This window comes from Mus pahari, chromosome 18 (genome assembly GCF_900095145.1).
Source record: "Mus pahari chromosome 18, PAHARI_EIJ_v1.1, whole genome shotgun sequence".
Lineage (NCBI taxonomy): Eukaryota > Metazoa > Chordata > Mammalia > Rodentia > Muridae > Mus > Mus pahari.
In genome coordinates this window covers 14,539,337-14,560,114 of record NC_034607.1, presented here as the reverse complement: position 1 = coordinate 14,560,114, position 20,778 = coordinate 14,539,337, and the positions used below count along the sequence as shown (strand labels likewise).

At 46.0% G+C, this 20,778-nt stretch overlaps 1 protein-coding gene across 2 annotated transcripts in view; it reads left to right on the top strand.

Annotated features, from left to right (window-relative positions):
- Ubr2 (ubiquitin protein ligase E3 component n-recognin 2) overlaps positions 1-20,778 on the top strand; it is a 60,245-nt gene that overhangs the window by 2,978 nt on the left and 36,489 nt on the right. Inside the window, exons 2-16 of one of the 2 annotated variants that reach the window (XM_029531644.1) lie at positions 88-208; positions 1,157-1,264; positions 2,039-2,127; positions 3,100-3,198; positions 7,433-7,596; positions 7,684-7,783; positions 10,180-10,308; positions 11,186-11,369; positions 14,090-14,151; positions 15,019-15,129; positions 16,838-16,903; positions 17,949-18,071; positions 18,165-18,228; positions 18,972-19,096; positions 20,400-20,452. In XM_029531644.1, coding sequence (XP_029387504.1) covers positions 130-208; positions 1,157-1,264; positions 2,039-2,127; positions 3,100-3,198; positions 7,433-7,596; positions 7,684-7,783; positions 10,180-10,308; positions 11,186-11,369; positions 14,090-14,151; positions 15,019-15,129; positions 16,838-16,903; positions 17,949-18,071; positions 18,165-18,228; positions 18,972-19,096; positions 20,400-20,452 — 1,556 coding nt within the window. In that variant the 5' untranslated portion in view covers positions 88-129. Of the gene's footprint in view, positions 1-87; positions 209-1,156; positions 1,265-2,038; positions 2,128-2,930; positions 3,030-3,099; positions 3,199-7,432; positions 7,597-7,683; positions 7,784-10,179; positions 10,309-11,185; positions 11,370-14,089; positions 14,152-15,018; positions 15,130-16,837; positions 16,904-17,948; positions 18,072-18,164; positions 18,229-18,971; positions 19,097-20,399; positions 20,453-20,778 lie in introns of both variants that reach the window. The other variant, XM_029531645.1, reaches the window with a different exon arrangement.

Genomic DNA, 20,778 nt, shown 5'->3' with positions numbered 1-20,778 from the left:
AAAAAAAAAAAAAAAGAACGCTGACGTCTTTCTGCCTCTTAAACAGCTGTTTTAAGTCGGTCTCCTCTCCCCCCTGTTTCCTTTAAGAGGAACACCAGCAGACAGACCAAGCCGCTCAAAGTTCAGGTCATGCACTCCTCCGTGGCTGCTCATCAGAATTTTGGTTTGAAAGCTCTGTCGTGGCTGGGAAGCGTTATTGGATACTCAGGTAGGTTTAGTATGTTGAGACCATATCTAAATACCTTGACAAAAAGAACTATTTTCAGTGATCCATCCTGTCGAGCATTTCACAAGCCAAACTGCAAAATGCTGCCATAATTAGAACCCAGTGATGATACAATTTAAATAAAATTAATCTAGATAAATTAAATGTTTGGCCTCCTACAGCTTTTGTACAAAACCAATACTTTGCATCTCTGAACATGTGTACTTGGAACTTACAGTTTGTGTTGGCTTGGTTTTAGATTTATCTTTTCTTGACTTACAAAGAGACAGTTGTAATATACTACAATTATGAACCTCACACCCAAAGTCAAAAATGCAAGTTGGGCGAATTAGGGATAGGTAGGCAAGACATTATAATGTTACTGTAAGGAAGGCCCTTAATATTTGTATTGAAGGCTGTTACAGAAAACACCACACTGTGAACTGATGGTTAAAAATGCAGACAAGACACACCCTCTGCACAGGTGCTGGGCAAGCTTGTCTAGACTGTGACAAGAAGCACTACTAGCCCACATTGGTGCATATCATAGCACAGGGGTCATGGGCTCTTCTGCAGCAGTGTGGTATCATAACTTCCTTAAACATGATGGTGTTTATGGCTAATTTTACTGCATCTGCCTCCGTTAGCATAAGTGTCTATAGAGCAGCGTTAGCTCAGCGACTAGGGCTTCTTGTTCTTTAAGATAATTAAAACAGAGAAGGCCATTCTGACAGACATTGACTCTGACACCCTACAATAAGAGATGTTTGTAATTTGAGATTTCTAATTTTTTTCTCCTTTTTTATAAAAATAAAATAGCTCATGTGCTCCTTTCTCAGTTTAACCACCACTGTCATGTGGAGCTCTGATGGGAGCCCCTCGAAGTCATCTTCCATTAGCATTTGGAGCTTTTGGTTTCTGTCTCATGACTATTCTTCCTTCTGTTCAAAGATGGCCTTCGCAGGATTTTGTGTCAAGTTGGATTACAAGAAGGTCCAGATGGTGAAAACTCTTCTCTGGTCGACAGACTGATGCTTAATGATTCCAAATTATGGAAAGGTGACTTGTTTATTGCTTCTAAGGGCTAAGGGATCAGTGTTTCTCTTAACTTGAAAATATTGTTAATAAATATGTTTATACTTTTCAAAATTGCAATTGCAAAGCTAGCTTCAGTCACTAGCAAATACACTCAGCTTTTAGCAAGCACACAGACATTAGCACTCTAACCCTACTTTTGGGAAAACATTTGTAGGGAAGGTGTACCACCTTGAGTGAACAACCTTTACAGCCTGGAGATGTACGACCTAGAGTGAGCAGCCTTTACAAGCCGAGCCTAGTTGCTGCAGAACTCTCAGTCTCCCTGCCTTGATCTCTGGAGAGCTGGGAATACAGGCATGTGCAGCCTTCCCTAACTCTAAATATGATTTTGTAGTAAAGCATAAAGATTATTTACTATAGATCATAGACCTCCCCTACACAATTTTCTCCTTCAGAACAAAGGGGAGGAGAATTAACTTTGCATGCATTATATTTGTAAAAAGGTTGCAGGGTGGGAGAGATGGCTCCGAGGTTAAGAGAGCACACGGCTGCAGCAGAGGACCCAAGTACTGTTCCCAATATACACATCAGGTTGCTCACACTGCCTGCCGAGGCCAGTTCCATGACCTCCATGATCTCCTGGACAAAGCTGCATACGTAGACAGACGTAGATAGTTAAAGTCAAATTTTTTAAGGGATTAATTACAAACGTTGAGAGTTTGCTCTGTGGTCTGAGATACACAATGCTATGACACTGGGCCTGTGGCCTGTCTCATGCGCTATTCTTCCCCACAGGTGCTAGGAGTGTGTATCACCAGTTGTTCATGAGCAGCCTACTCATGGACCTCAAGTACAAGAAGCTGTTTGCTCTTCGATTTGCTAAAGTAAGTAGGGGTTTCCCTCAGTTTTGATGATAAACAAATTGGTTACATAGGGAGTGACTATAGTATATGAACTCCAAAAATATTAGTGTTCAACATTGAGTTGTCAGGCTATCCAGCTGGAATTCTAAGAAACTTCACAGTCTTTTTACCCTTTATTAATAAAGGTGTAGACTCCCTGCCCTATCCACCAAAAAATAAAAATGCACTGATTGGGACTTGAAGTGATGGAGACGCAGCTCCGTGCCATGATGAGTCAGTCTCATCCTACTGTTAGAGTTCTCAGAAGCCTGGTACCTCTGTTGGGTCAGGATGGAAATGGTGAATCCTGACGGTTGACAGAGTGGACACATGGTTTGCCTTCAGCAGCTGCTAAGCACTTACTTTATGTATGTCCCCAAGTAGAAGCTCTTAGCCAAGGAAGCAGGTGATTGTCATTTGGAGAGCTCTTGCTATCAGAACATCTGTGCTTGGGTCCTATTTCCAGATCCATTGATGATGACCTTGAAGGGGTCACATGTTTACATATGTGTTCCAAGGCAGCACAAGCCTAGTTTGAGGAGACAGCAGGCTGTTGCTGTGTCCCTGTCCCACCCCAGTGTACAGTGGCCTCAGGGTGTTAGGAGTTCTGACTCCCTGTATGAGCTCCAGAAGAGCCTAGTGATGCAGCTCTCCATGGCGAGATCCTCGAGTGTCCGTTGTTGTAGCAGTGTCCTCCGTTGCCGTCTCCAGCACTGACTTTTCAGTGTGCTCCCTAACCGTGTGGTCGCTGTGGATTAGAGGTGAATCTCCCCCTTGTTGTTTAGAATTACCGGCAGTTGCAGAGGGATTTTATGGAGGATGATCACGAGCGAGCAGTGTCGGTGACTGCTCTGTCTGTCCAGTTCTTCACCGCACCTACTCTGGTGAGTAGTGTTTGCTTCTCCTCTGTAACTCATAGCCGGCACTCCTTGCCTCTTTTTGCCTTCTTACTAGAACTATGAGCGTTTGCAGAGAGATTATGTGACAGATGACCACGACAGAGAGTTTTCAGTCGCAGACCTCTCGGTTCAGATATTCACAGTTCCTTCACTTGTAAGTACTGAAAGACTAGAGAACACGCTTGCTTTCCATTAAGCTTCAGAATGAGAGAGGTAAGACCTGCGTGTCCCTGGATAGGGGATGCTTGTTTAGGAGGTAGTCAGATGTCAGACAGGGCCAACTCACAAACCTACCTTTGAATGTCAAGGTAATCATGGAGGATAGTCCGTTGGAAATCAGTGCTCACTTTCCCATAGGGTTCCCTGGTGGTTTGGGCTGATAACATTGAGCTGGTTGGTTTATCAAATATATTCTTGACATTCAAACCAGATAATGTGCTAAATTCCACAGTAGGGCTTGAAGAATCTTCTCCTCAGCCCTCCCCATCATAAGGAAAGAGCAGCTATGGAAGCAGCTGAGTCGCTGCTTGATCTGTCTTGGTGCTCGGGCTAACCCGGGCCTACTCAGGGTGACTGCTGGGCTGAAACACCGTGACTAAAAGCAACATGGGGGGGCTCACACTGTACTCTGTCAATGAAGGAAGTCAGGAGAGGAACTCACACGGGGCAGCAACCTGGAGTCAGGAGCTGATGCAGAGGCACTGGTGGGTGCTACTTACTGACTTGCTCAGCCTGCTTTCTTATAGAGCCCAGGACCACCAGCCCAGGGTGACACCACCCACACTGGGCAGGGCCCTCCACCATCAGTCACAAATTAAGAAAATGCTTTATAGGCCTGCTGACAACGCTGTCTTTTGGAGGCATTTTCTGAATTGAGGCTCCGTCCTCTCAGATGACTCTAGCTTGCATTAAGTTGACATAAAACTAGCCAGCACACACCTGAAGCTTCCAAATCAAGGTTTTCACATGTGGTAACTAAGAATCAGACTTTGTGGAACAAAGTTATTACCATTTATTAGGCATGGTTTCTCACTGTGAAATGGCGAGCAGAACAGATGTACTTAATGCTCCAGCCAGAGGACCTGGTTCAGCTCCCAGCACCACATGGCAGCTGGAACGGCCCCCTGACCTTCACAGGCACTGCGTTTGAATATAGTGCATACCCATGCAGGTTTGCACCACTCGTTAAATTTGGTTTCTTAGAGAGAGGATTAGGGAGATGTAGCCTTTCCCAGAGTTTGGAAGCCTCTCTTAGGAAGGCACCTTATGTGGTGACTGAAGGAAGGCAGATGTGTTCAGAGTCTGCAGTGGGAGGAGCCCTGTGGGGGGAGCAGAGCGCTGGGGCACCTGGAGACCGGGAGCATAGAGCAGGGCTCTGGAGCTTTGAAAATGGTTTGTGTGCACTTGCCTAACAAGTGCATGTGCTACTTAGGAAAAGGAGGAGACAATTATTTTCATTTATTTTTGTTAAGGGCTGTTCTGCTAATGAATATCTTTCATTAATTGCTCATTAATGAATGTTGTTACAGGCTAAGTCAAAGAATTGTATGTTTATCTTAAGAGCATGAGAGGGCACTTGAATCACCGTATTTTGATTTATTGTGGGTGTGTGCATGTGTGTGCATGAGTGTGTGCATGTGTTTCTGCAATACCAGGATCTAACTCAGGACCTCACACATGCTAAGAAAGCTCATTCCACCACTGAGCTGTAGCTCTAGCCCTGCATTTGTAAAATGATTTTAAAAGAATTAGGCTATTTATAAGTTGGGGAGTAAATTTGAGAAAAACAAGAACGTGAGTCTGGGAACTTAATTAGAAGTGAATGCAGCAAGGCTGAGTGAGCTAGCAAAGGCACATGCTGCTGAGCCTCACCCCAAGCGCATCGCTGAGACCCACAAAAAGGAAGGGTGTCCTCTGACCTCATCCACACACCGTGCATACACAGTAATTACTTAATTAACTGATTGATTGAGGGGCAGTCACACAGCCCTGGTGTTCACAGGGATGCAGGGATTTTGTGGGATGCTTAAGTCAGGCTTATGGAGCTGCCTGAGGGACTTGAAGGACTGGAGCTTTTGTGACAGCTGAGACTTGGGATTGAGGGGGATGCTTAAGATGGTTCTGGGGTTTCTGACCTGCAAATTACTGGAATTTCTAAACAAGTCTTTGAAGGAGGTATTTGTTTTCAGTATCTCCCTGTCTTGGCAGACATGTCTAGACCTTGTGTTGTCATGATCCAGGTGCTCATGTTTAGAATCCTGGTGCTTAAAGAAAATGCCTTACTAGAGTTAGCCTGGCAAGTGCAGTGTCCGTCTCCCCACCACCACCATTCCCCACCAACCCCAGAGTAACCCTGATGCTGGGGTGATGGCTTAGAGGATGAGGGTGCTTACTGTGCAGCCATGGCAACTTGATGGGACTGGAGCAGAGGAAGGTTGATGAAAATCAGTGAGAGACCCAGTCTCAAAACAAGGAGGTGGGGGACAATAGGACAGCTGGCCTCCACATACCTGGACAGATACACACACACCAGAAAGAGGGGAGATGGAAAGAAGGAAGAAAGGAAATGTGCAGTCAGGGCTCAGCTTTTCAAGACAGGGTTTCTCTGTGTAGCCCTGGCTGTCCTGGAACTCACTTTGTAGACCAGGCTGGCCACCTGCCTCTGCCTCCTGAATACTGGGATTAAAGCCCACCTTGGACCCCTGCCTCTTTTTTTGTTTGGTTGGGTTTTTTTTTTAGATTTATTTATCTTATGAATGTGAGTACACTGTAGCTGTCTTCAGACACACCAGAAGAGGGCATCAGATCTCATTACAGATGGTTGTAAGCCACCAAGTGGTTGCTGGGATTTGAGCTCAGGACCTTCGGAAAAGCAGTCAGTGGTGCTCTTAACCACTGAGCCATCTCACCAGCCCCTGATCCCCTGCCTCTTAACTGTACCGCTACATAGACAGAACTTAGCTCTTTGGCCTCTCAGGACAGTGGGCCCAGGAGAGGCTGTTGCAGCATTGCTGGCCTCGCTGTGCAGCTTCTGTCTGCATGGTTCTGCCTCTGGGAGCCCCGTCCTTGCCCAGCAGCCCACCAGGGAGCTCAGACTTTGCTGCTCTCTTTCTCGTGCTTCTGTCATTCCCCATAGAAGTATTGATCAGCTGCCCCCACCTGACTGAGAGCAAAAGAATACTGACTAGGTTTGTGAGAAGCCTTGTTAGTGACTCTTAACACATCCTGGACTAAAAATGATGTGCACTAGGTATTAGCAAAAGTACAGATGTTGTGGATCAGTTGGACTTTTGTCACCAAGTCACCTCACCTTCATTTCAGGGCAGTCTAACCAAGACCAGCAACTTAGAGAGCTAGGGACATGGCTTAGTTGCTAAAGTGGTTGATTTGGAAGCATGGGGACCTGAGTTTGATTCCTAGCACCCACATGAAGGAGTCAGGAGCCGACTGGCCTGCCAGCCTGCTTACAGGGGGGTTGGCCTCTGGCCTGCTCATGAATATTCATATGAGCTTGGTAGTGTTGTCAAAACTTTTACTGTCCCCCACTCAGTGGCTCCACTTACAGAAAGTTATTCTAAGTATTTTCTGCCACTTTATGTAGTGGATATTTGTGACATCTGTCACAGACCCCAAAACAATGCAAATGACAGCAGTCCAAACCCGGTAAATAGGATAGGAAAGTATGTCTGGAGACCAAGAGTGAGCCAAACGGTATGCACTGCTACGTGTGTGCAAAGGGTAATCTCTTAAGTGTTCATATCAGGTCAAAACCGAATGGCAGTGATAATAGTGTGTTCTCCGTGGGGGAAAGAGTTAGACGTGGGTGTATACATCCATACTAATATATTCACTGCATACTGAGTCTCATATTATGTATACACATGGCAGGTAAGGAGGTATTAAACAGCAGCCGAGGAACAGTGCAAAAGCCACTCCACAGTTTGTGTCACCATGGCAGACCTCAGGTGCTAGGACACCTTTCACTTCCTAGAGTTCTGTGCACATAGACAAAAAAGCAGACATGTCAACTGCTGAAATAAATAGAGGAAATGCAGTTTCCTGTGAACTTTGGAAGGTCTGTGACATAAACCTGTGCCCCCTGCAGCAAGTGCCCATACTTACTGGAAAAAGTGTATACATGCCTCTGTTATGGAGACGTTACATCGCCAGGCCTCCTGCTGGCCTTAGTGGACACTGCACACCCAGGCTGCACATACATGCATGTAGGCAAATGCCCATTCACATAGAACCTAGATCAGTTTTTAGACGATCTGGTATTGCGCTAATTATCTGGGATGTTTGTGTTGAAAGTCTGAAGTCCAGGTGCTAACTAGTGGTGCCGGCTCTGGGAGGCGATGACCAGACTCTCTCTGATAAACCTGTTTTAGGCTCGAATGCTCATCACAGAAGAGAACCTGATGACTGTTATCATTAAGGCTTTCATGGACCATTTGAAACACAGAGATGCCCAGGGCAGATTCCAGTTTGAACGCTACACTGCCCTCCAAGCCTTCAAGTTCAGGAGAGTCCAGAGCCTTATCTTAGATCTCAAGTGAGTATTCCTTAATTTCCAAACCAATTACAGCTTGTAAAATGCTAGTGTTTTTGTGTTCACAGCCACTGCTGTCTGTCTGTGTAGGTATGTGTTGATTAGCAAACCAACGGAGTGGTCAGATGAGCTGAGGCAGAAGTTCTTACAAGGGTTCGATGCCTTCTTGGAATTACTGAAGTGCATGCAGGTATGTAGAAAGTGAATGTGTTTCTGTTTGCTTTCTCACACCCCATTTTGGGCATATTTCCAAAAGATCAGTTGGGTCAAGACATCCCTCTGTAATTGAGACTCCTGAGAACCAGCAAAAGATCTTTTCAGTGGAAGAGCGAGGTGCTGCCGTACAAGTCAGTTGGCCTGAGTTCTGACCTCAGTTGTCCTTGCACAAAACACAACAATAGTAAATACATTTAAAAAAAGATGCTTAGGTTGGGACTGGAGAGATGGCTCAATAGGTAAAAGCACTGGCTGCTACAGAGGACCCAGATTAGGTTCCTACCATCCATCCACTTGACAGCCCTGAACCCTCTGTAACTCCAGTTCCAGTGATCCAGTGCCCTCTTCTGGTCACCTTGGGCACTGTGTGAATGTGGAACAAGCAGAATACATGAAGGAAAAAGACTTTTTTTTTTTTTTTAAAGATTTATTTATATATTATATGTAAGTACACTGTAGCTGTCTTCAGACACTCCAGAAGAGGGAGTCAGATCTTGTTATGGATGGTTATGAGCCACCATGTGGTTGCTGGGATTTGAACTCCGGACCTTTGCAAGAGCAGTCAGGTGCTCTTACCCACTGAGCCATCTCACCAGCCTGGAAAAAGACTTTTAATGTAAAAAAAAAAAAAAAAATACATTTGGGTTCTCATAAGTGCTGCTGAGAGTTTGCAGGTTCTTTGTGGGTTGTTTTGTTAACGTACATGCTTGGAAATGTACTTATGCTCATTATTTGAGAAACTATAGTTGTTTTCTGATGTGCACAGAGAGGAGACAAGCATTCTGCAGCCAAACTTTGCTCCTGCCAGACTTACACAGCCTCTTGGGTTTTTGTGTTGTGAAGATGTTTGTGTGTGTGTCTATGTGTGTGTTGGTGAATATATGCCATAGCGCATCTGTGGTGGTCAAGAGACAGCTTATCAGAATCAGCTCTTTCTTTCTATCATGTGGGTCTCAGAGTGACATCAGGCTCTGTTACCCACTGTACCATCTCCATGGCCTTTGTTTTAGTATTAATGTTTCCATGTTTCCATTTTCTCTTGGTGGGATATGCACATAGTACCTACCATCTAGAACCCTTTTCCTGATTAGTGTCTTTGTGAAGCATATCTATATGCAAATCAGAATGGAGGAGGAGACACCAATCGGCATAAGTGGTTCTAACAGAAGCCAGAGCATCTCTGTAAACACTGAGGAAGAGCTGTGGGGAGCCTGCGGTCCTATTCTAAGAAGTGATCAAGATTGGCCATTCCCTACTGCAAACTTGGAAGGGTTCTGTATTGTTAGGATGTGATCCTTAAATGCCAAGGGAGTTTACCTGGTTTCTTGTTTAAATTACCCTTGTTTGTATCAAAGGGTGTTTGCCTGTTTATCCTGGTTCCATTCTGTCGCTCTCCACACTGGGGCTACATGTTAGTGAGTGTAAAACCTACCTTCTGATCTGACTGGATATTTCATACTGCGTGGCATTGCACAAGCTGTCAAGCAGTTGAGGAGGGAAATCAGCTGAAACGTGTGCTTGGTTTTCTGTTGGTCCTGGGATCAGCCACCACTGGCACACAAAGCCTGTGGAGAAGTGGGGACACCTATCTGTAATGGCAGCCCAGAAGAAGCTGAGGCAGCAGGGCCGTGTGCTCCAGGCCAGCCATGTTTGTTTAAGGAGACTGTGTCTCAAATATATAGTCATACATACATACATACATACATAAAATCATACATACATACATATATATATACATTCATTCCCCTGATGCATCCTGCTTAAAGTTTTACCTCTATAATCAATTTATATTTCTTTTTTTTATTTCTTTTTTTTTATTTATTATTATTTTCTTTATTCACATTTCAAATGCTATCCCGAAAGTTCCCCATATCCTCCCTCCCCCCCGCCCCTGCTCCCCTAGCCACCCACTCCCACTACTTGGCCCTGGCCTTCCCCTGTGCTGGGTCATCTAAAGTTTACAAGACCAAGGGGCCTTTCTTCACAATGATGGGCGATTAGGCCATCTTCTGCTACATATGCAGCTAGAGACATGAGCTCAGGGGGTACTGGTTAGTTCATATTGTTGTTGTACCTACAGGGTTGCAGCCCCCTACAGCTCTTTGGGTACTTTCTCTAGCCCCTTCATTGGGGGCCCTGTGTTCCGTCCAATAGCTGACTGTGAGCATCCACTTCTGTGTTTGCCAGGCACTGGCATAGCCTCCAATTTATATTTCTTATGCATCGATCCTGAGGGGTTTTTTTTGGGGGGGGGGGGGTTGTTTTTGTTTTTTGTTTTCTGTTTTTGTCCTTTTTATTGAATGTCTTAGGTTTCTGTCTGTGAAAAACCCTAATTCTTCTTCTTGCACTTAACCCTCTGTGCTCTCTAAGGGAATGGATCCGGTCACGCGTCAGGTGGGACAGCACATTGAGATGGAGCCCGAGTGGGAAGCAGCCTTCACACTGCAGATGAAGTTGACGCACGTCATCTCAATGGTGCAGGACTGGTGTGCTTTGGACGTGAGTTCCTTCCTGTGGGGGCTGCAGAGAAAATGGAGTGAGCAGGCAGAAGCTTGGGGGGAAGCAAGAGGTTTGAGGAAATACTTGTAAGCTTGGCTCATAGAGCACACTCAACAAGGGCTCAGAAACTCAAAATCCTCCCCAGACAGTAAGCCTATAAAAATAATGGATATGTTTATCCAAGAATAACTTTTTGATTTTGCTACATTTATCCTGTGACTTAAATAATTTAGGCCTTCTTTCATCAAAAAGAGGTCAGGGTTCAGAGAAGCATCCATGAGACTTGAACAGTGTATGAAAACCTCCTAGACAGGAGACAGTCAGGCCAACCGCAGCATTCTGTGTGAGGAGCGGCCCGTGGTTGTCGGGGTTCTGAGAAGGTTCTCCAGGAGACAGAGGAAGGGGAGGGCAGGACTGCCCGATGCCTGGGCCGTGGAGGCCATCTGAATCACGGCCCAGTTGAGGTGGGCAGCCGTTAGTATCTACCTAGCAGTGCCCTGGTCCAGTTTGTGTTTTAAAACTACTCTTTGGAGAGATTGGATGGGTGGGACAAGAGTTGGAGGAAGGCGTTTAACAGCGACATGGCGGCAGTGCCTTTGGGTTACTGGACATCGAGAGAATCGCTAGTTTGGAAAGAAATTGAAAATAAGAAGTTGTCACTTTGACTAGACTAGAGATCATGGACTGAGGTAAAGACATTACTGATAACGTGTAGGTTTCCCCAGCTTTATTCATAAGTGATGTCGTGCACCGGGAGAGGACCGTGACATTCTGGGAGGAGGGCTGAGTTTGGGTTGGGCCATATTATTACTTGAGGTACTAAATGAATGTGGCAGCTACCCAGTCTTGTAACTTATGCTGCAAATCTCTTTTTTAGGAAAAAGTGTTAATTGAAGCTTACAAGAAATGCCTGGCTGTGCTGACGCAGTGTCATGGCGGATTTACGGATGGTGAACAGCCGATCACACTCAGTATTTGTGGACACTCGGTGGAAACCATCAGATACTGTGTTTCCCAAGAAAAAGTTAGCATTCACCTCCCAATTTCTCGCTTGCTTGCAGGTAAAGAATCTCCCCTAAAAAAGAACCCCGAAGTTCCCCCAAGTCACTGATATTTATGCATAACTACTGTGTGCTAGACATTATCCTGGGAGTTGGGCACGTGCTCGCCTATCTGATCATTCTGCTATGAAGTAGAGATTACTGCACTTGATCCATACCTGGGAGGACTGAGGCATAGAGAACCTTAGTGTCAGAACAAGAAAGGAGCCATGCTGGCCTTTTGAGACTTTTGGGCACAGGATCGATAATATGGCACTGCAGGACTCATTCCAACATCACTGTACATCACATCCTAGTAACTGAGTTCAGTCTGTCACGAGTCACACCGACCACTCACCTTTAGCAACTGCTAATAAATCACAGCCACCATAGCTTTTCTCTCTAAGCTCTTTATTGTTCACTGATCAATAACCATTTAAGCAGAAGGTTATAAGGGAATGCCTTCTGATCTCTGGCTGATTTACAAGTCACTTAAAATCACTGCACGGTCTAACACTGACTCTGCAAAAGCCAGAGGCAGTGAGTATGCACCTAACTCCTGTGGTGGGTCCCTCGGAGCAGTGCCTTGAGGTCTTAGTTCTAGATAACTCCCGTCCTGCTCCCACTGTGTTCCCTTAGTCCACTCTTAACTTAGAGCATATGATGCCCCGTTACCATCACAGAGCCTGTAACTAATGATTGAAGCTCAGTAACATTTTAAATGTGGCATGAAGTTTCACGTTGGTGTTTTGGTTTCTTTGGCCAGCTTTTTGTTTTGTTTGTTTCGTTTATTTCTAAAGGGGAAACTCCATACCATGGCTTCCTTAAGTGTATGTTGAAGAGATTATTAATTCCTGATTCAGCTCCTCTGATAGACTATGTCCTTGCTGAGTTTATACATTCCTCGAGTAAGCATTGACAGTTCATGTCTTCCAAGGAATTGGCCCATTTTACTTAAATTACTAAATTATGAATGGAGTTTTTTATTGCTTCCATGTCATGGCGTCAAGTAGTAACGGCTCCTTCCATTCTGAAAGGTCTGTGTTGAGCATCCTCATATTCTCTGACTGATGACCTCCACACCCCCCAGTGTGTCATCAGGGTGTGGCCTGAGGTCCCTTCCACTGAGGCTTGAGAGCATTTGCTTGTAAACATCATAGTGAAATAATACAAGCCATGGTGCTGGCTGACACCTGTGAGCCCTGAGGTCCAGGCTAGCCTGGCCTACAATGAATTCAAGGCCAGCACTGTAGAATGAGACCCTGTTCATAAGTAACAGGAGAGAGTCAGGAAGGCCAAGAAGGGAGGGAATGAAGGAATGAGGGAAAAAGGACAGAAGAGAGAAGAGAGAACATTCTGGTCATGAAGCTCTCCCGCCCCTCCTGCTTTCAGCAACTACAAATCATGGATCATTGTTGACCTGACCAACACTAGACTAGAGGGCAAAAATGTCAGTGACATGCCCAGTCATGCTTCCAAAAGTGTCAGTGACATGCCCAGTCATGCTTCCAAACCCGAGTGTCTGGATAAGAAGCTGAGGCTGGTAACTGACCACAGTGAGAACGCTGATGGCCCAGAAATAGACTAATGCTGCCTTATCTTCACCTCCTGAAGGTCTGTGCTGAGATTATCTGGGTGTCTTCACCTCCATCCGTAATGACCCCTGCCCTGGGTGTTTGAAATCAAGAGTTGAGAACAAAATAAACACACAGAACAGTCTATACAGCTGGCTGTGGTGGCACATACTTGTGACCCCAGCACTTGGGAAACAGAGGCAGAAGGACTGACCACAAGTTCAAGACCAGCCAGGGCTATGTAACAAGACCTTGTCTCAAAACAACATAAGCAAAATAGTTCTCAGACAAGGTGGAGGGTGCTGCTAGGGCTTCAGCAGTGACTCTTTAACAGGTTCGTAGAGTTCAGTTCGCACAGAGGGAAGCCTCTCCGGGGAGTAGGGCTGATGGGCAGAGGAATGACATAACAGCAGCCTTTGGAGTGCTCTAAGGTTGAGTGATGAATGTTCCCCTCATGAATAGGAAGTAAATGGGCTTTGACTCTAAACTGGAAATTCTAGGAAACTTAATTCTGGAGTCAGGGTCAGCATAGACCATGAGTCCAGGACCAGTTTCTCTGTTCAGTTGGCCGAAGGATCTCAACTTGGAGCAGTAATGAAGCCCGTGGCCTGGGAGATAACCCCACACTGGCTAATGGGTATGAATTGGTTGCCTGTCTGTGTCTGTTCATCCAGCATTACCTCTAAAATGTCAGCAGTGTTGGTTAAGATGAGTTCTAACTCCCTTTGATAGAGATAGTTGAAAAGCTTGGTTTAGGACTGGAGGGAGATGGCTCAGAGGTCAGGAGCACTGACTGCTCTTCCAGAGGTCCTGAGTTCAATTCCCTGCAACGACATGGTGGCTCACAACCATCTGTAATGGGATCTGATGCCCTCTTCTGCTGTGTCTGATATACATAAAATAAATCTTAAAAAAAAAAAATAAGCAAAGAAAGTTTATAACACAGGTCATTTTAAATCTTAATTTTTAAACCAATACTTGCCCAATGATATTTTTGTAGTAAGATGTTAAATAGTAGGCTGAGTGATCGATGAGTCAACTGCACACTAGTTTGACCTATAGAAAACCTTTGTTTGAAGTAAGTTACAGGACAGCCAGGGCTATACAGAGAAACCCTGTCTTGAAAAACCAAAAAAAAAGAAAACCTTTGTTTGTTCTTCCACGCAGGTTTGCATGTACTGTTAAGCAAAAGTGAAGTGGCATATAAATTTCCAGAGCTCCTACCTCTAGTAAGTGGCTTTGACATTGAACAGAACATCTAGTCATCTTGTGTGTGGTACTTGAAACCAAACTGAACAAACTTTTATTAGTTTAGGTTCTCCAGAGAAAGGAGCCTGTAGGGGGGTGTGTCCAGATTGTGTGTATGTGTTAGAGGGTGTGTCCAGATTGTGTGTATGTGTTTGTGGGTGAGGGTAGAGCTCAGGGGTTATTTTAAGGTCTTGCCTCATGCATTTATGGAGTTGGAAAGGAGTCGGGAAAGCATTTTGGTTCCCTAGAGAGCCCATAGGACAGTTGACATTATAGTCACAAGTACACAGTCCATCTTGGACGCAGAACCCCTTCTTTAGAGACACACTTTTGGAGCCAGAGAGGTGGCTCAGTGGGTAAAGTGCAGACTGCACAAGTGAGAGGGCCATGGTGTGGCACCAGAGACGGGAAGAGCCATGTGCAGAAAGAAGCATGTGCGTCTGTAACATCAGAGTCGTGAGAGCCTGCCATGAACAAGGCGGAAGGCAAGAGCTGATAAGCCAGGTTTTCCTCTGACCTCCACACATGCACCACGTCACGTGGATGCCCCACACATGAGAAACTCCACTTTTCTACAGCTAAGACCATCTGAGTTAATAAAGCCTGCCCACTGTCCTTACAGAGGATAAATTGATAAATTGCTATTTTTAATCTTTACTAAAATATTTCTCATAAATAATGCCTCTTACCCTCAAATAGATGGAGCTGACCATACCTAACTAAATTAACACAAAATGAGCTGTCATACAATTACATGTTACAGCAGATTTGATATATTAATCTTTAAGCTTTGTTGTCAACCACCTTCCCTTGTGCAGATTTTAACAAGTGGGTTATTTTTAACACAGAGTGAACTGAGCCCACCCATGTTGATAGAACATCCTCTTAGATGTCTTGTCTTATGTGCCCAAGTGCACGCTGGGATGTGGAGAAGAAATGGCTTCTCTCTAGTAAACCAGGTAAGTGGGTTTTGTTTTTTAATTCTGTGGTGTTTGATTCCACTCATTCTCCAGCTTTTATGAGAAACCTTTTACAGTTTTAAGTGGACGTAGCCATTGAGGATTCTGCATCTGGGATCTAGAGAGATGGCTCAGCAGTTAAGAGTGCTTGCTACTCTTGCAGGGGACCCTGGTTCTGTCCCTAGCACCTATGTCAGGTGACTTACCACTTCCTATAACTCCAGTTCCAAGGGATCTGGCACCCTCTGTTTTGGCCTTTGAGGGTGTCACACATATTTGGCACAGACATGCAGATAGACACACACACACATTCACACAAATCTTTTTTTAAAAATGTTTGGTGTCTGTGACACATTGTTGGTAAGCCAAGGTTCCTTGGATCTCTTCTTTTGTGTTTCATCAAGGACCGTGGAGATGCACACCACTGCTCTTAGCATTTACTTGAGGCTGGAGAGCAAAAGCTAAAATTTGTTCTGCTTAAATTAGGTCAGACGCTGGGTGCATGAGCCAGCGAGGTGACTCAGTGGGGAAGGGCACTTGCAGCCACGCCTGGTGACCTTAGTTCAGTCCCCAGCATCCACACTGGCCTAGTTTGTGTTTTACTGCTGTGGTCAGCCAGGGCGGGACCCATGCTCGACCCTGGAGGAGGAGGACTGCTTAGCTTTTTCTTGTACAAGCCAAGGCCCCTTGCCCAACAGGGGCACTGCTCACGATGGCTGGGTCTTCCCACATCTATCACAAATCAAGAGAACGCCCCAGAGACTTGCCTAAAGGCCCGTCTTACGGAACCATTTTCTCATTTTCAGTTCTTGTCCTCTTTGGCCTTAGCTTGTGTCAAGTTGACAGGAAAACTAAGCACACACGCGGCCAAAGAAGAGAGCCAACTCTGCAGTTGTCCTCTGACCACCGTGGTCTATGTGCCCTCACACATTGTGTGTACACACTCGAGTGTGCGCACACACACAATAAGTGCAAGGAGAAAAATAGGTGTGATAGACTCATGTCTTTCATCGGGTATTCGGGAAAACAGAGGTAGGGGTAGTCTGTGAATTTGAGGCTAGCTTGGTCTACCCATACATAAATTCAAAGTTCAAGTTGTAGGTTAGCCAGACCCTGTCTCAAAAAAAGAAAAAAAAAATGTAGGGGTGTATTGAGGTTAAAAATCTTTTTCATTGACTGTAAGATTCAGTGTGTGTGTGTGTGTGTGTGTGTGTGTGTGAGAGAGAGAGAGAGACAGACAGACAGAGACAGAGACAGACAGGCAGACAGACAGGCAGAGGGAAGCTGGGAGGGCAGAGCATATGTGGAGGTCACCGCATAACTTAGTGCAGTTGTCCCCGCTTATAGACACGAGTCCCAGAGATCAACCCCAGGTCATCGGGTGTCACAGTGAGGCCTTTACCTCTCAGCCATCTCTCTTCCCCTCATCCACAATTTTGGGAGCCCTAAACTTTTCTGAAACAGTTTTTGTTGTTGTCGGGAGAGCCAGAACACTGGCTGGACTCTGCAGCAGACATCAATGGATATCTCTAGTTTATTGGCTTATTCATGCTAAGATAGTGTTAGCTAAAAGCCCACACCAGCTCCAAACACAGGAAGGCACACCCTAGTGCTTACATAAACCCATGTTTTTTCTTGCAGTGGGGAAATGATCGGGAAGCCATACCCATCAGAGCTATTTACCTAATGTAATTAATTCTCGTTTTAGATCTATTACTACCATAATGTGAAATGCAGGCGAGAGATGTTTGACAAGGACATAGTGATGCTTCAGGTAATGAGTTAAAACCCGACTTCAGGGCCGTGGGGATCCTGGTCTTGTTCCACTCAGTCCGTGACTTAACACTCACTGTAGATCTCTGGGTCCCACCTGCTCTGTCTACTAACACTCCCCACTCAAGGCCTTAGCCCAGTCTCCAGAGCAGCGTTGGACTCAGCGTGCCCGATACAGCTGCTGCAATCAGACAGCTGGCGAGACGGACAGCTCCGTCCTTAAGAGCTTTGCTGCTCGTAAGGGAGCCATCCAGCACCCACAGCAGGCAGCCATAGCCACCGGGACTCCAGCTCCTTTCTGGTCTCTGTAGGCACAGCACTCATGTGGCAGACACAGACACACATAACCATAAATTCTAAAAAGTAAACAGACTGGCTTGATGGTGCACGCAGAGACAAGCAGATCTCTGAGTTCAAAGGCAGCATGCTTACGTAGTGAGGGGGCCCTATCTCAAACAGACTTAATGGCAGCAGCACCAGGTAATAGGAGTTATGGATATGGTCCAGCACTGGCTGCTTTTCTAGAGAACTCTACTTCAGTTCCCAGCTGTTGAGTCCAGTTTGATTTAGAACTTTTTTAAATGTCATTAAAAGAAAATTAAAACTAATGTAGAAGCTATTGTTTTATGTAATGGAGTGCTTACCACAAAAGGGTCTCAGTAACAGAATACGTACATACTAGGGGCTTAATTGATATTCCTCTCAGTTCCTAGTGGGCAGTGAACTCTGAAAGGAAACTACAGCGAGATTAATAGCCATGTCCTTCAGCGGACTGAGACGGGAAAGGAGCCGGAATGGCCCACGGGGTTCTCCCGGGGTTCAGTTTTTAAGGGAAGGTTCTTTGTGTGGACTGTTTGTCCAGCATAGATTCCTGTCCCCTCTTGGCAACCACATGATATAGGGTGTGGCTAAGTAGGTGTCATTTTTTTCTTCAAATTGGTGGTCAGATAAGCTGTTTTCTTGCTTAAGGTTTTAAACATCTCTCACTAACACTGGGTGTCCCTTCTGACCTTCCTCTTCTCCTTTGTCTCAAACAAACAAAAAAGACAGGTGTCTCCATGATGGACCCAAACCACTTCCTGATGGTCATGCTCAGCCGCTTTGAACTCTATCAGCTCTTCAGCACGCCCGACTATGGGAAGAGATTCAGTTCTGAGGTTACCCATAAGGTAAGCGCCTGTGTCACAATGCCCATGTGTCCTGTATGCGTGAGGGACAGCAGTGGGCGTGTTCTCACTCTGAACGTGCCCCTCCTCCCTCAGGACGTCGTTCAGCAGAACAACACTCTGATCGAAGAGATGCTCAACCTCATCATCATGCTTGTCGGTGAGTGCACACCGCCTTGTCCGTCAGCCTGGCGGACCGCAGCAAGGCTCTGAGCTTGCTCGGCTAGTCGTGGGAAGGGAACAGGGAAACACATCCCTTTACACCCCGCCAGAAAGAGGAAGGGGTGCAGTGGCTGAAGCAGAATGAACTGAAAGGCTGTATTTGGGGGAAGACGGGCACAGCCTGGGAAGAGATTGTGAGCAGAGTTGCTAGGACTTAAGTCTTCCCTTTGTTTCTTCTCTCTTGGCTCTTGGTATAAATGTCTTCTTGACTCCAGGGACAGCAGCCGCAGGCAAGTGAAGTCCAGTGGCTCCGAGGCGTCTGCTTACCTACATCTCCCGATCGCTGCCCTGCTTTCTCAGTTCTTTCATCCCTGCTCTGTCATTCCCCCAATGTTCACACCTTCTATGGTTGTAAAGTAGCCAATCCAGAGGACAGAGGTGGCCCTAATGAAGAGGGTCTCAAAGTGAAGCCAGCCTGTCCTAGACAGAAGCACAGAGGAGCATAGGGTGTGACGTCTGCTGGGCCCATCGTTCTTCTGGTCCTTCTCCTAAGCAGCCATGAAACCTTAAGTCAGCATCAGATCAGTGTGCCAGGAACTGCTCTTGCCTTCCAAGCCAGCCTTCATTTCCCACAGCAGAGTGACCCAGACAGAGGATGGGTTCTGTTGCAGGAACTGGAAGTCTATACACATAAGCACATGGGTCCGTTAAATGTGTGCCTCTACCTTTCATTTTGGACAGGAGAAAGATTCAGCCCTGGGGTTGGACAGGTGACTGCCACAGATGAAATCAAGAGGGAGATCATCCATCAGCTGAGCATCAAGCCTATGGCTCACAGCGAGCTGGTGAAGTCTCTGCCTGAAGATGTAAGTGGCTGCAGTTTTTCAAAGAAAGCAGTAAGCTGCTCCTCCCCAACAGTGTGTGCTCTTCCCCCATGGTACAAGCGACAGTAATAGCTGAGAGGGCTGTTCCAGGCGGTGTGTAACCTGGAAAGGAGAACACTGGGAACTGGTTAGGAAGCAGAGGTGAGCTAGAGAGAACTCTGAAGAATATGGTGCTTAGAGCTAAGTGGTTTTGTCCATGGAGGGGAGCATGTTAGGGTCTGTCTGAACTCCCTAGGGTACAGGTGACGCTTTCGGTTGACGGAGGCGGCATCGGCACACGTGGGCAGACACAAGTTCTCAGGGCTGTTTCCTTACTCTGGCGCAGAAGAGTCTCTTGGTTGGTTGGTTGGTTTGGTTTGGTTTTCATTTTAAAGAGGGTTTCTCTGTGTAGCCCTGGCTGTCCTGAAACTTTCTTTGTAGATCAGGCTGGCCTCGAACTCAGAGATCCGCCTGCCTCTGCCTCCCTGGGGCCAGGATTAAAGGCGTGAGCCACCATCATCTGGTGGAAGAGTCTTTTTTATAGCATTGAGGCGACTAAAGCACTGGTATAAGGCTATTCATAGGCTGAATTATAACTGCTTTTCCTCCAAGACCATTAGGTAACCTAACTTTCAGCCTTGAGGCTTTTCAGACTCAGCTCGTGCAGCTGAGAAGGCTCCCTTTTCATTAAGGCTCTCCAGGCGTTTGCTTGTCGCTTTACTTGTTGTTTTAAATTATGTGTGTAAGTGTTGATGTGTGGGTACGTCCACCTGTGAGCCAGAAGACGGTATTGGACCCCTTGGGGCTGGAGTTATAGATGCTTGTGAACAAGAGCTACCTAATGTGGGTGCTGGGAATTGAACTCAGGTCCTCTGGAAGAGCAATGAATGCTCTTAACTGCTGAGCTGTCTCCCTTCTAACATATTTTGAGTTGAAATAGATCGAGTCTTTAAACTTTTTTACACACCCAGGACTGTGCAGTTCCAGGCCTTGATTAATTTGGTTGGCCTTGCTTAGTCCTGTCATTCTGACATCTTTTTTGACACTAGTGCTTCAGCTGGGAAAGTGCCTCAGCTTTCTCTGCTGGTGTGAGGGATGCTTCCAGGACCGAGGGTCTGGGTTAGAGAGACCCTTGCTCTCTGTGTTCAGTCCTGGCCTTCAGCTAGCTGTGGAGTCTCCAGTCTTTAAATACAGTGGGGAGCAGCGTTCTGTTCCAGGGGCGCAGTGAGGGTCACGGGACAAGCACACTGCTCAGACACTGCAGTTGCTGTCCATACCCTGAGCACTGTGTTCTCTGTCCCTTCAGGAGAACAAGGAGACCGGCATGGAGAGCGTCATCGAGTCTGTAGCACATTTCAAGTGAGTTCATGACATGCGTTACAAAGTTTTATTTTAAACGTGTATTTACTCTCTGTGCACCTGTACTCACTGCGGCGTATGTATAGAAGTCAAAGGACAACTTGAAAGGTCAGTTCTCTTCTACAGTGTGTTCCAGGGATGGAACCACGCTGGACAGCAAGTGTCTTTTCCCACTGGGCCGTCTTTCCAGCTTCCGTAATCACTTCTTTTCTTTTTCTTTTTCTTTTTCTTTTTTATTATTATTTTCTTTATTTACATTTCAAATGCTATCCCGAAAGTTCCCTATACCCTCCCCCTGCCCCTGCTCCCCTACCCACCCACTCCCA